This window comes from Arvicola amphibius, chromosome 11 (assembly GCF_903992535.2).
Source record: "Arvicola amphibius chromosome 11, mArvAmp1.2, whole genome shotgun sequence".
Lineage (NCBI taxonomy): Eukaryota > Metazoa > Chordata > Mammalia > Rodentia > Cricetidae > Arvicola > Arvicola amphibius.
In genome coordinates, this window is record NC_052057.2 from 121,809,519 (window position 1) to 121,821,703 (window position 12,185).

Consider the following 12,185-nt stretch of genomic DNA (forward strand, 5'->3'; position numbering starts at 1 on the left):
CCTAGCTTGCTGCATTTACAGCAGGCGTCTGCGTTTTCTCTGCCCCTCACTGCCCTTTTGCAGCCTCTTCTATGAATGTTATTAAATACACATCGCATGTATCTATATTAAATAATAATCTCTGTGATTTGTGTTGATGACAGACACAAATACTGTGACTTGTGGCTCATATTTGTAAAAAAGGAAAACAGTATTTTAGAGGTTACTGATATTAATATCCTTTCCACCCAAAATAATGGTTTACCTAAATTCTATGAGCTATTAAGCAGCTCTTTTTTTTTGTTTTTTGTTTTTTGGTTTTTTTTTTTGAGACAGGGTTTCTTTGTAGCTTTGGAGCCTGTCCTGGAACCAGCTCTTATAGACCTGGCTGGCCTCGAACTCACAGAGATCTGCCTGACTCTGCGTTCCAAGTGCTGGGATTAAAGGCATGTGCCACCACCGCCCAGCGTTATTAAATAACTCTTAATTAGTTATTTTTGCAAAACAAACAAACAAACCCCAAGTGTTACACGTCCTTATTCTGTGACATCCAACCATACATGTAAAACCGGGTCCTAGAGTCCTTACTAAATATAACATTTCTTCTCCCCACTGTAAACACCGAGTTTCTAGTACTTTTGATCTTTTCTGTAATTCTCTAAAGTGTTGGTCAATTGTACCGGATCTAGAACACACAAACACACACACACGTTCATTCATATTTAAAACTATTATCACCTTGAAAAACTTTCATCATAATTTGAGTATAAAACTGCCACTTCCCAACTGTCTTCACCCTAACACGGTTTAAAACTATTAACATCTTAGCCACAATCCCTTGTCACTACAGGACACATCCTTCTCCACTTCCCTTCCAGACAGCAACTTTTAAGGTTCCTCAATTTTTTAAAAGATAAAAACGTAGAAGAGGTTCTCCACGGATTTTCTCATTTACCATCTCCATGTAACCGACTCGTCACCGGCCTAGCCACTCCCGTGGTCCGGGGACGAGAAAAGAGTGGGGTCCCTGGAGCTCGGAGCAGCGCCGGCCCAGCGGCCGGCGGCCGAGGAGCCCACGCGGGCGGCGGAGCGGGCTCCGACCCGTCCCGGGGCGTGCGGGGCTGGGGAGGGGAAGTCACCTGAGATGCCCAGCCAGGGAGCAGCGGCAGCACCACACGGGCATGGAGAGCGACGGCGGTCCTCCGGGCGTCCTGCACCGCGGCTCAGCGGCGCGGGAAGTGCGTCCCCGCACGGCCGCTTCCGCTCCTCCCGGCCAGCGGCACGGGCGGCGCAGCGGGGAGGGGCAGGGCCGGGCGCTGCGTCGGCGACGCGCGGCTCCGCCCACCAGGACGAGGCCGCCGATTGGTGGAGCCGCGGCGGGGGGCGGGCCCACGGAGGGAGACGCGCAGAGCCGTGGCGCTGCGGTCCGGGCCAGCGCGAGGCCTATGCTCGCCCCGGGCCTGGAGCGGCCGCTGGGTCCCCGGGGGCTTCTCCCTCCGGCTGCAGTCGGCGAGAGTCCCGCCGCGAGCACCCACCTGAGTCCACGGCCTCGCATCGCGGGCTCGCACGGGTGCTCCGGCCGGCCGCTCGCCCGGCGCTGCTCCTGGCCGCGTTCAGCCTCCCTTTTAAAGAGCACGGCCCCCCACAGTCCCCAGGGTGGGGAAGGCCTCGGCCCTGCCGGGGACATTTGGGGAAAGGGGCAGGGCCAGAAAGTGTTTTGAGTTCCTCCAGGTGTCTGCGATTCCATTGGCAGGCAGGAAAATTCTGGGTAGGGCGTGCATTCTGTTTGGTATTTGTCCAGAGTTGGGAGGTGGGGGTGGACACCCTAGAAGCGCTTGACTACCTGCTGTTCTACACAGACAACGTGCCCCCTCCCAGGAAGTCCCGATTGTTTGGGACAATTAAAACACGCGCCCGTTTCTGTCTTTGAAAGAAGCACTCTTAAGTGTTTTCAGAATGTTGGAGTCTGAATTTATAAACCAGTCAACCTGGCAGGGCGCAGTGACCCGCTCCTTAAATCCCAGCACTGAGGAGGCAGAGGCAGGTGAGTCTCCGTGAGTTCAACTCTAGCGTGGTCTACTTAGGGCCGGCAGGGCTTTATGAGATACCCTGCCTCGTAAAAGAAAAAGACAGAACTCAGCCTGTAGTGTATTCACCAGTTTTTTTGAACTGCTTTCTTCTCCTCTTTGAAATAATAGCAATATGGCAGTTCTTTTTACTTTTAATGTATTGCCAGTGCTGAAGGAGGATTTCTGGAAGGAAGCTGTGTCTGCAGAGACTGGCTGACTATAGCTGCTGTACTATGAAAAGCTCAGAATGCTGCAGGGCCAGAGGCGCATCAACTGATCGTGGACGGCCTCTAGGTATGTACTAAAAACCTTGCGACTAGGAGATAAAATACCTTTCGGAACCTATAAACTTAGCAGACCACTGACTTTCACCAGTCCAAAGCTAAGAAAGCGGTAAGATAGCATCCTGAGACTACAGTAAAGGTGCCTGCATCTTGGCCAGCCTGCCTGCCGGTCTGATATACTTTAGTAAAATATGCCAATGTATTTTCAACGTGCCTTGATTTCTTTGTTCTATAAAACTTCATGAAACTGTTCGCAGTTGAACCATGAAATTTGAGGTCATTTAAATCTGTGTTCCCAGGCCATCTCGCGTGCCCTTTAAGAGGACAGCTGTGTTTTTTGCATCAACAATGTGACACATTAAGGTTATGCTTCTAATATTCATGCCGTTGACTTTTTATACATTTTTCCTTCATGGCTTCGTTTTAAATTGTAGCGTGTTTTTTGCTTTTCAATAGTTGCTGAAAAAATAAAGTGGACACATCAGATTTCAAGTTTACTTTGGTTTGTATTTAACATATTTTTTAACGAATATTTTTAATCACTGCTGTACAGGGGATGTGGGTCAGGAATGAGTCCATGGGTTCAGGAGCATACAGAAGCCATAAGAGAGGGTGGGACTCCGCTAAAGCTGAAGTGGTTGGCATTTGGGAGCTGTCCAATCCATGCTGAGAGCCCAACTCCTGCCCTAAAGTTCTTACTGACTGAGCCATCTCTCCAGCCCCTATCGTTTTGAATGTGTCAGAATTGTGAGAAAACAAATTCCTAGTGTTTATGCCTTTTAATCTGTCATAGAATGCCGGTCAGAGCCAAGACAGTATGTTTTTGCATTTTCTACAAACAAACACACTCTGGACAACTAGCAGTGGACCATTTCAGAAAAGCCAGTAATTTGATCACAGAATACACAGAGAGTTCCAGGAAAGATTCTAGAAAGGGTATTCTTTTATTAACTTAAAGCTGGAGATGCTTTCAAATATGCTGTCGTCTAGGTAATTGATCCTTCTTGGTACCATAAGCAGCTGTGCTTACCTCTGATTGCTGTGGGACAATGGTCTTTTATCCTACCACTTGTATTAGTTTTAATAAAGTAGTGATTGGCCAGTAACCAGGCAGGAAGTAGAGGCATGGCAATGAGAATTCTGGGAAATGGAAGTTTCAGTCTGTTGTCGTGATCCAGCTGCAGAGGAAGCAAGATGTGACTGCCTCACCAAAAAAGGTACCAAGCCACGTGGCTAACTCAAGATATGGGCTAATGTAAGATATAAGAGGCAGTTAATAAGAAGCCTGAGCTAATGGGCCAATCAGTTCATAACTAATGTAGACCTCTGTGTGATTTTTTGGGACTTAACGGCTGCAGGACAGGATGGGACAGAAAACCTGGGTCAGCATCTCATGATGCTGGAATTGTCATCAGCTCAGCCTTCCGTCCTAGACAGGAAGTATTAGGAGTACGTCCACACAAAACCGAGGACAGAAGGCATGCTGAAGACCAGTGAGGTTTGGCCCTGGCAGTTTGATTTTGAGGGACAGAAATCTCACAGAGGCTTCCCATTTAAATAAACCTTTTAAAAGATTTTGTTAGTTTTGCAACAATCCAATTCAGCTGCAGAGAATTTACAGAAGAAAAATAATTCCATGCATTATGGTTCATACAGGTTACTCTAGAGAATCATAAGAGCAGAGGCCTAATGTGGGTAGGATTCAGAAAAGTCCCAAGTTACACTGTAAGATCCCATCACTGTCTGAACGAAAAGCTGTGTGCCCAGTCAGAAAGCTGCAGTTTCAGACAGTCTACAGCTATGCCTGACATGCGTTATTTTAGTATGCTTTATTCCTTTCTCTGATACAAAGTTAGTGTCGTAGGTCAGCACTTCATTTCTTTGTTCACTGCTGTATAAGAGATCCTGACTTGTGGTAGAACACACAGATAACACCCAAGTGAACTCAGAAGGGCTGAGGTTGAATGTATCTTGAACTGAATGGAAGGGATGAACAGAAGTTAGGAGAGATGCATATTTTATAGCTTGTAAACTCTATATGGGTGCTGTATGCATTACTATAAAACAGAAAAATTGAGACACCTCATACAGCAAAAAAACCAGGTTTTATTTATTTATATACATATTTTTTTTTCAGAAAGTGAGAGTAGATGATTTTGGATGAAATGCATGGTAAGAAAATGTATAAAAAGTAAGAATCAGCTAGTGGCGTATGCTTTTGATCCCAGCACTTGGGAGGCAGAGGCCGGTGGATCTCTGGGAGTTTAATGCCAGCTGGTCCATAGACTGTTCCAGTATGTCAGTGTTTCATATAGAGAGACCCTGTCTCAAAAAACAACAACAAAAGAAAAGAAAAAGAGGATACAGTCTGAACAAGCAAATAGCCTGCTACTGTGCACTGAGCAGACAAAACCATGCATTAAGGTATATTGTGGGATTCAGGAAGAGCAGAATAAGCAAGAGTCGAAAAACTCTACAAGGGAGTGAAATTCAGACTAGCAGAAGACTTGTAATCAACAGGACAGGGTCTTAGAAGGGAAATCTTTGAAAGTTCCAGGTAATGGCTTGACCTTGGAGGCCTCCTACCTAGATCAAAAGACTACAAGGATGTAAGGGTAATTGTTTATCATAAAAAGGAGTTCCTCCCTGTGATAGTACCCTGAAAATATTTGAAGAACCTGCCCTGATAATGCTGCCATAAATGTCGACTTTAAAGACAGAAGTAAAACCGCATTTAAAACCAGGTGAGGTGGCTTTGTGACAGAAATGGACAGGGAATAATGTTTGCATAGAGACAAAGTAAACACCGATTGTAAATTCAGATTTACAATCCTTTAAATAAGCAGCTCTTCATTATCCTCGCCAAACTGGTTGCAAGTGTTAAACACTGTAATGTTAAAAAAAAAAAAGCATGGAAAATTAGGAGTTTGTGGTACAAAGTTGTCTTGTGAGGTGAGAATAGACTTCCTAGTTGAAATAAATATGAATTAAAACATAGATTTTTATAATCACAAATGCAATCAGTGGGGAAACTAACAATAGTGATAGAATTAGGTGTTGTGGGTAGAGAAATTTTGATAGTTTAATGTGTAAAATCTGCGTCATGAGGCTTAGGCACTATCTAACAGTAATCAAGAATTAGCATCATGAGCATATTTTTACAGGTGTGAGGGTATTAAACAGTGGTTGTCCCTAGGTAACAAGATTGGAAGGTTGGAGAAGGATGAGTTGGGGACCTCTTGATTTGTTTTTTCCAATCCATGTTACATATTTATCCAGGCACACAGAAAGCCCCTCCCTCACAAAGTCTAGTGGAATAGAGTTCCCAGTACTCCTGCAGGTAGGATTTGTGATTCTGGAGCTCTGGGCAGCAGGGAAAGGAGAGTTCTGATGAAAAGTGAGCTGTTGTTGGGGGCAGGAATGGGAGGAACCATGTTTGCTCTTTAAGCAGAGCAGCATTTCTTAACCACGGCTGCACATGAGAACACCATAGCGCCTCTAACACACTCTTATGCTTGGGCTGGAGCTCTTCCCCTACTTCCCCCCTCCACTGCCAATTAAGCTTAAAAGTTTCCATGGGAACGACCTCAGACCCATCATTCAAATCATACAATTACTGAACAGTTAGCCAATGAGTTGAAAAAACTGTCAAACCGGCCCCCCTATCTTTGAGGGAAGGGGGAGTACCTCTAAGTCATCCTGACTAGACTGAGAGTCACTTTGTTAACCGGGTTTGCCTCAAATTTACAGCACTCCCCTTCCTCTGTGTCCCAAGTCCTGGGATGACAGGACCAGGCCATCATTCCCACCTTAACCTCCCTTTGTTCAAACATTTTCATTCTAATATTTGAAATTGAGACAAAAATCTGAAAAAGAACTTTACTCTTTCCTTTTCCCCCAGACTTGTGTTCTTGTTGTTGTTTTGTTTTGTTGCTTTTTGAGGCAGGGTTTTATGTTTTTTAGGTTGGCCCTGAACTCCCTTAACTCACTAAACTTACTATATAGCTAAAGATGTTAAACTTCTGGTCCTTCTGCCTTCACCTCCCCAGTGCTGGGATTATACACATATGCCACCACTCCTGATTGACATGGGTTAGTGATCCCACCCAGAGCATCCTACATGCTAGATGTATGCACATACAAGCACTCTACCAGCTGAGCTGTATGTGAACATCATACGTCTAGATGTATGCACATACAAGCACTCTACCAGCCGAGCTGTATGCCCGGCCTCTGTGCACATTTTTTATTAGCTTTTCATAGTTATGGCATAAATAGAAAATGTGTAGCTTTTGTTTTATTGACAAAGTTACTTCTGTTTAAGATCTCTCCTCCCAATGTGCCTTTCCCTGATTTACGATGGCAGACATCAGCTGTTTTCTATAGTCTCTCATTCCTCTCACGCCTACCTCAGTTCTCACCAAGCAAGCTCCCAGAATTCTGTGCTGCAGCAGCCGGGCGGTGGTGGCAAACGCCTTTAATCCCAGCACTAGGGAGGCAGAGACAGGTGGATTTTTGTGAGTTATAGGCCAACCTGCTCTACAAGAGATAGTTCCAGGACAGACTTCAAAGCTGCAGAGAAACCCTGTCTCGAAAAATCAAAAAAAAAAAATCTGTGCTGCCTGTTTCTGGCTAACTTAAAGTAAAAGTAACCCATTTGTATTAGTCTGTGAATCACCGTGAGGCTGTGGCCCACTGGTAAGGGTCTGGCTGGCGACTACATGGCCTCTCCCTGACTCTGCCTACTTTCCCTCCGTATCCCTGTTCGGATTTCCCACCTGACTTTACTAAGCCATTGGCTAAAAAAGCTCCTTTAATAACCAATGGTAATGAAACATATTCATAGCACACAGAGGGGAATCCCATTTCAACACTCGCCCATTTTACACATACCTAAATGTCCTATCATCTCAATGAGGCTGATCCCATCACCCTGCTTAGAAAGAAATCCTTCCCTCTGTGTTAAAAAATGGCACCCACCATATTGGGCATGGTAGTGCTCACCTGTAATCCCAGAACTCAGGAGGCAGAGGCAGGAGGGTCTCTACGAGTTCCAGGTCAGCCTGATGGTCTATACACTGAGTTCCAGGTTAACCAGAGCTACACAGAGACCCTGTCTCAAAAACACCCTCCATGGCACCCTCATCTCAGCTGTTCTGCCCATCTTTATTGTAACACTGGTAATATAATTTTCATACTTATATCTATTATGCTTAATATGTTTAAGCCCCTTAGAATATAAGCCAGTAAAATGATGGGTCTTCTTCATTTTATTCATTAATAAACCTTGAATGTCTGAAACACTCAACACTAATGAACCCTCAGTAAGTATTTGTTGAACTTCAGTGACCTCTTAAATAGCATTTGGCTCATTTTCTTCCTAAAAAAATATGTGTTTAGTCACGTTATATAATATGTGTTTAGAGTGTACTAACATTACATGGTTACATAAAATCTTTGTGAGTTCCAAATCTCCCCAGGCAAGTGTTCTGTTTTCCAGTGAAGCCTGGGATAGCAGTCAGGAGATCTGGCCTTTGATCTCCTTTTGTCTGTTAAGTCTCTACAAAAGTTTATTTTACCACTGTGAACGTCAGTTACATAATATATAAAAGAACAAGATTAACATAAATTCTAATTTAGCTTGCTTTTCTATTGCATAGTATTTTCTTATCAGTTGTGAGCTTGAAAAAAACTGTTAATATTGAATTTTCCTTTTATTGATTGCTTTTGGTTTTGATGCAGGACCTCACTATGTCATTCAGGTTGAACACAAACTCGGCATCCTGCATAGAAGAGCAAGGTATATTTGGAAAGGGATCCCTATGCTATCTTTCAATCTATAAGCTTCAGAATTCAAATATATGCCACCAAATAGGGTCATTTAAGAGGACGCTGATGCTATTTTTCCTCTTCCAAGTGTGTTTTTGTATTCTGCTCTTACCGTTTAGGTTTAAAGGGTCAATCATCCCGGTCCTTGGCAGGACTCTCCAGCTCAGCAGTGCTTTGGTATGTGCAATGATCTTTGAACACCTAACAAGGACACTGCTTTTGGACATCCACTGCTTGGAGAAAGGCTGGGGAGCAGGGGGAGGGTGCTTTACTGTGATTAAAGTCAGGCAGGCACTCTACACCGGAGCTACATCTTAACCTTTCTAACAGCTCTAGTTGGACCTGTGTGTAATCCCAGAACTCCAGAAGTTGAAGCAGAAGAATCTGGAACTCAAAGGATGTGTGTGTATGCATGTATGTGTACATGTGTGTGCACGCATGTGTGTTCGTGTGTGCACGCATGTGTGTTCGTGTGTGTGTGAATGCATGTGTGTGAATGCATGTGTGCTTGAGTCTGTGTGCTTTTGTGTGAATGTGGGCATGTGGACATGTATTCACATGTTCATACGCGTGTTTGGAGGCCGGGGGATGTTGTCAGGTGTCTTCTGTCACCCCTCTTTTCATGTTTTGAGACAGAGTCTCTTGCTAAACCTGCAGCTAACCTGTTGGTGAAGGCTAGCTGTCCCGTGAGGTCGAGATCCAGCATCTCCACCTCTGTAGTTCTGGGTCACACATATGGACCGCCACACCCAGCCCAGATGTGGGTGCTGGTCCTCATGCTTATCCAGCAGACTATATTGACTAAGTTATCTCTTGAGGCCCCCAAACTGTTTAGCTTTTCGTGTTTACAAAGGGTCTAAGCTTCTCTGACCTGCCTTAAGCTTGCTGTGTTGTAGTGATGAGGCGAGTGGGCCACGTCCTGCCCCCCCGGGTAGCTTTACCTGAAATAATTACATGGAAACTGGATTCATTTAAACACTGATTGGCCCATTAGCTCAGTCTTCTTATTAGCTCTTGTAGAAACATGCTCACAGTAATACTCATTGACTTGGTAGTGATGGTGAACAACAATCCTATCTCTTGCACATTTGTCCCCTGTTGTATTTTTACTGATTACTTTTGGGGGGGGCACCCAGCTCCACATAAATACACAGAGGCTTAATCTTTCTTATGAACGTCCAGCCTTAGCTTAGCTTGCTTCTAGCCAGCTTTTCTTAATTCACATTATCCCATCTACCTTTTGCCTCTAGGCTTAAACTATTTTCTGTTTCTCTTCTTGCTCTGTGGCTTGTCATGTAGCTGGGTGGCTGGCCCCTGAAGTCCTCTCTCCTCCTTTTCTCGCTCCACAATCTTCTCCCAGATTTCTCCTTCTATTTATTCTCTCTGCCTGTCAGCCCCACCTATCCCTTCTCCTGCCTTGCTATTGGCCACTCAGCTCTTTATTAGACCCATCAGGTGTTTTAGATAGGCAAAGTAACACAGCTTCACAAATACAGCGTAAAAGAATGCAACACATCCTTGCATCATTCAACAATGTTCCAAGGCATAAACAGATGCGACATCTTCAACTAATATTCCACAACTGTCCATAAACACACCATTTTAAAGACCTAACACTTCAATTAACATGGTCTTCAGAACATTGAAAAAGAAACTCCATCTCATGCAAACACATAGAGTTCCATAAAAACATATTTATGATTCAATCGCATGTAACATTAAGTAATATCCTAGAAAATTTTAATGTATGCTATCACATACACAGGGTAAATTTTGGGAGCATGTTCTCTTTTTTCACTGTGACATGTGTGGAAGTCAGAGGTCTTTTACTGCCTTCTACGATGTGGGTCCCGGGATCCAATGCAGGGGGTGAGACTTGGCAGCAAACACCTGTACCCACTGAGTAATCTTACCAGCCCTGATCTGCCTCCTTTAGTAAAGTACCGGTTGGTGCCTTTGGCCCATTATTTTATTGGTTTTTTAATAATTTAAAATTAATTTAAATGTTGCGTGTATGACTGCTTCATCCACGAGTATGTTTGTGTGCCATGTGCATGCCTGGTGCCCGCTGAATCCAGAAGAGGGCACTGGATCCTCTGGGACTAGAGTTACAGACTGTTGTGAGCTGCCATGTGGGTGCTGAGAATCGAACTTGGGTTCTTTGGAAGAGTAATCAGAACTCCCAACCACTGAACCATCTCTCCAGCCCTTACCTGTTTTCTTCTGGGTTGTAAGAGCTCTTTTATATTGCAACATAAATTCTTTATCAGAAAGAGATCCCCTACATAAATGTTCATTCAATAGTTCCACTCATAATTCATAATCAATAATTCCAATAATAATTCAGTATTCGTTGGTGCAATGAAGACAGTGTCATATTCTGTGAGGCCGTAAAACCAGTGCTTAAAGGTGAGGTGTGATGAGCATATGGTGGGATACAGCCATTTTAAATGGGTTTTCTACTTTGTTTTATGGTAAACATATGTATCCATGTAATTATATGACCACATATGCACATACATGCATGCTTTTGGACAGAAAATCTTGTTGCGGTCTTACAGGTGCCACTTGCACAAATCCTATGCCACATCAGCTGGTTGCTGCCTAAATACGGGGTTCATGGTAGGTGCATGGCTTCCTTCCCAGAACACTGAGTTCTTTATCTGTAATCACGTGATTGTGAAATGAACCGAGAACTTGGAAAGGAGACATCATTCTATTTAAGATGTTAAGAAAACATGAAACGGCAGTGTAGATACAGAAACATGAACTGAAGAAATTAAATATTTAACAACTGTATCCTCTGTATCTCTTTGAATAGAGCTATATCATAACTGTGATAAGACAAGGCTTGGCCACACAAGTTAGAAGTAAATGAAAATTCTGAAGAATTGCATGGGATGAAAGGAGGATTTAGAAGAAGATCCCAAACCTTCTTAAACCTCAGCAAGTGGAGCACCAAGAGGACTATGGGACTTCAGGAGTTAGCATCTACCGGGAGGACGTTAGGTCGTTGGGCATGTACCCATGGAGGGCTGACCAGCCCTTCCTGCCATGCCCTCCGCTCACCGTTCTCTCCCCTTCTCTCCTTTCTGGCTGAATATGTGACACTTGTTCGCCTCGTGTGTGCTCCTGTCCTAGTTAGGGTTTCTATTGCTCTGAAGAGACACCATGGCCACAGCAACTTTTACAAAAGAAAACAGGTCACTGATGTGGCGGCTCATAGTTCAGAGGTTCAGTCCGTCATCCTCATGGCAGGAAGCAAGGTGACTGCAGTCAGACCTGATACAGTCTGTCTTGATCAGAAGGCAACAGGAAGTGGACTGGGGCACTGAGCAAAGCTTAAGCAAAAGAGACCTCAAAGCCCGCCCCCACAGTGACGCACTTCCTCCAACAAGACCACACCCTGTGAGCTTATGGGGGCCAATTACGTTCATACCACCCCAACTGTCTCCCCCAAAGCCCAAACCAGTGATGCTGCCTGATATTAGACTTGCACCTCGAGACAAACACGAGTGGAAACAGACTTCGCAAACGCAGCCCTGTGCGTGCTGTGCAAGGACCCCACCAGCTGGGCTACACCGTCAGGTCAGCTCTTATTTATGGTTTTCTTTGTTCTTAAGATTTAACATATTTTTCTGATGATGAGATTACCGAAATTTAAATTTTTTTTGATGAGCACAGTATTCATATACTTTCTTTCTTTATCTTTTGTTTTCTTTGTTTTTTTGTTTTGTTTTCTTTTGCCTTTTGGTTTCTTGAGAGAGGGTTTCTCTGTGTAGCCCTGACTCTCCTGGAACTCACTCTGCAGACCAGCCTGGCCTCAAACTCAGACATTCACCTGCCCCTGCCTCCCAAATGCTGGGATTAAAGGTGTGCGCCACCACCGCCCAGCGTCATAGGCTTATTTCTCTGGCCTTAAAATACACCTTTGTATACTTATTTTGTGTGCGTGTATATGAGCCACTGCTCATGTTTAGAGCTAAGAGGACAATCTGGCAAACTGGCTCCCTCTTCTACCATA

The 12,185-nt window shown here is 44.3% G+C and overlaps 1 protein-coding gene and 1 long non-coding RNA gene across 5 annotated transcripts in view; one reads left to right on the forward strand and one right to left on the reverse strand.

Moving 5' to 3' along the window:
• Positions 1–1,662, reverse strand: part of Osgin2 (oxidative stress induced growth inhibitor family member 2) — a 19,170-nt gene extending 17,508 nt beyond the window's left edge. Inside the window, exon 1 of one of the 2 annotated variants that reach the window (XM_038348328.1) lies at positions 1,515–1,662. In XM_038348328.1, the coding sequence (XP_038204256.1) occupies positions 1,515–1,534 (20 nt within the window). In that variant the 5' untranslated portion in view covers positions 1,535–1,662. Of the gene's footprint in view, positions 1–1,118; positions 1,255–1,514 lie in introns of those variants that run through there. The other variant, XM_038348329.1, reaches the window with a different exon arrangement.
• Positions 1,412–11,918, forward strand: LOC119826832. Of its 3 annotated transcripts, XR_005287477.2 has the most exons (5): positions 1,412–2,023; positions 2,216–2,342; positions 8,075–8,132; positions 8,281–8,338; positions 10,983–11,918. It is a non-coding gene; the product is annotated as an uncharacterized LOC119826832 (long non-coding RNA). The 3 variants fall into 3 exon arrangements; XR_005287476.2 differs by lacking the exon at positions 8,281–8,338 and having other exon boundaries at positions 10,983–11,917; XR_005287478.2 differs by lacking the exons at positions 8,075–8,132; positions 8,281–8,338.
• The last annotated feature ends 267 nt before the right edge of the window (positions 11,919–12,185 follow it).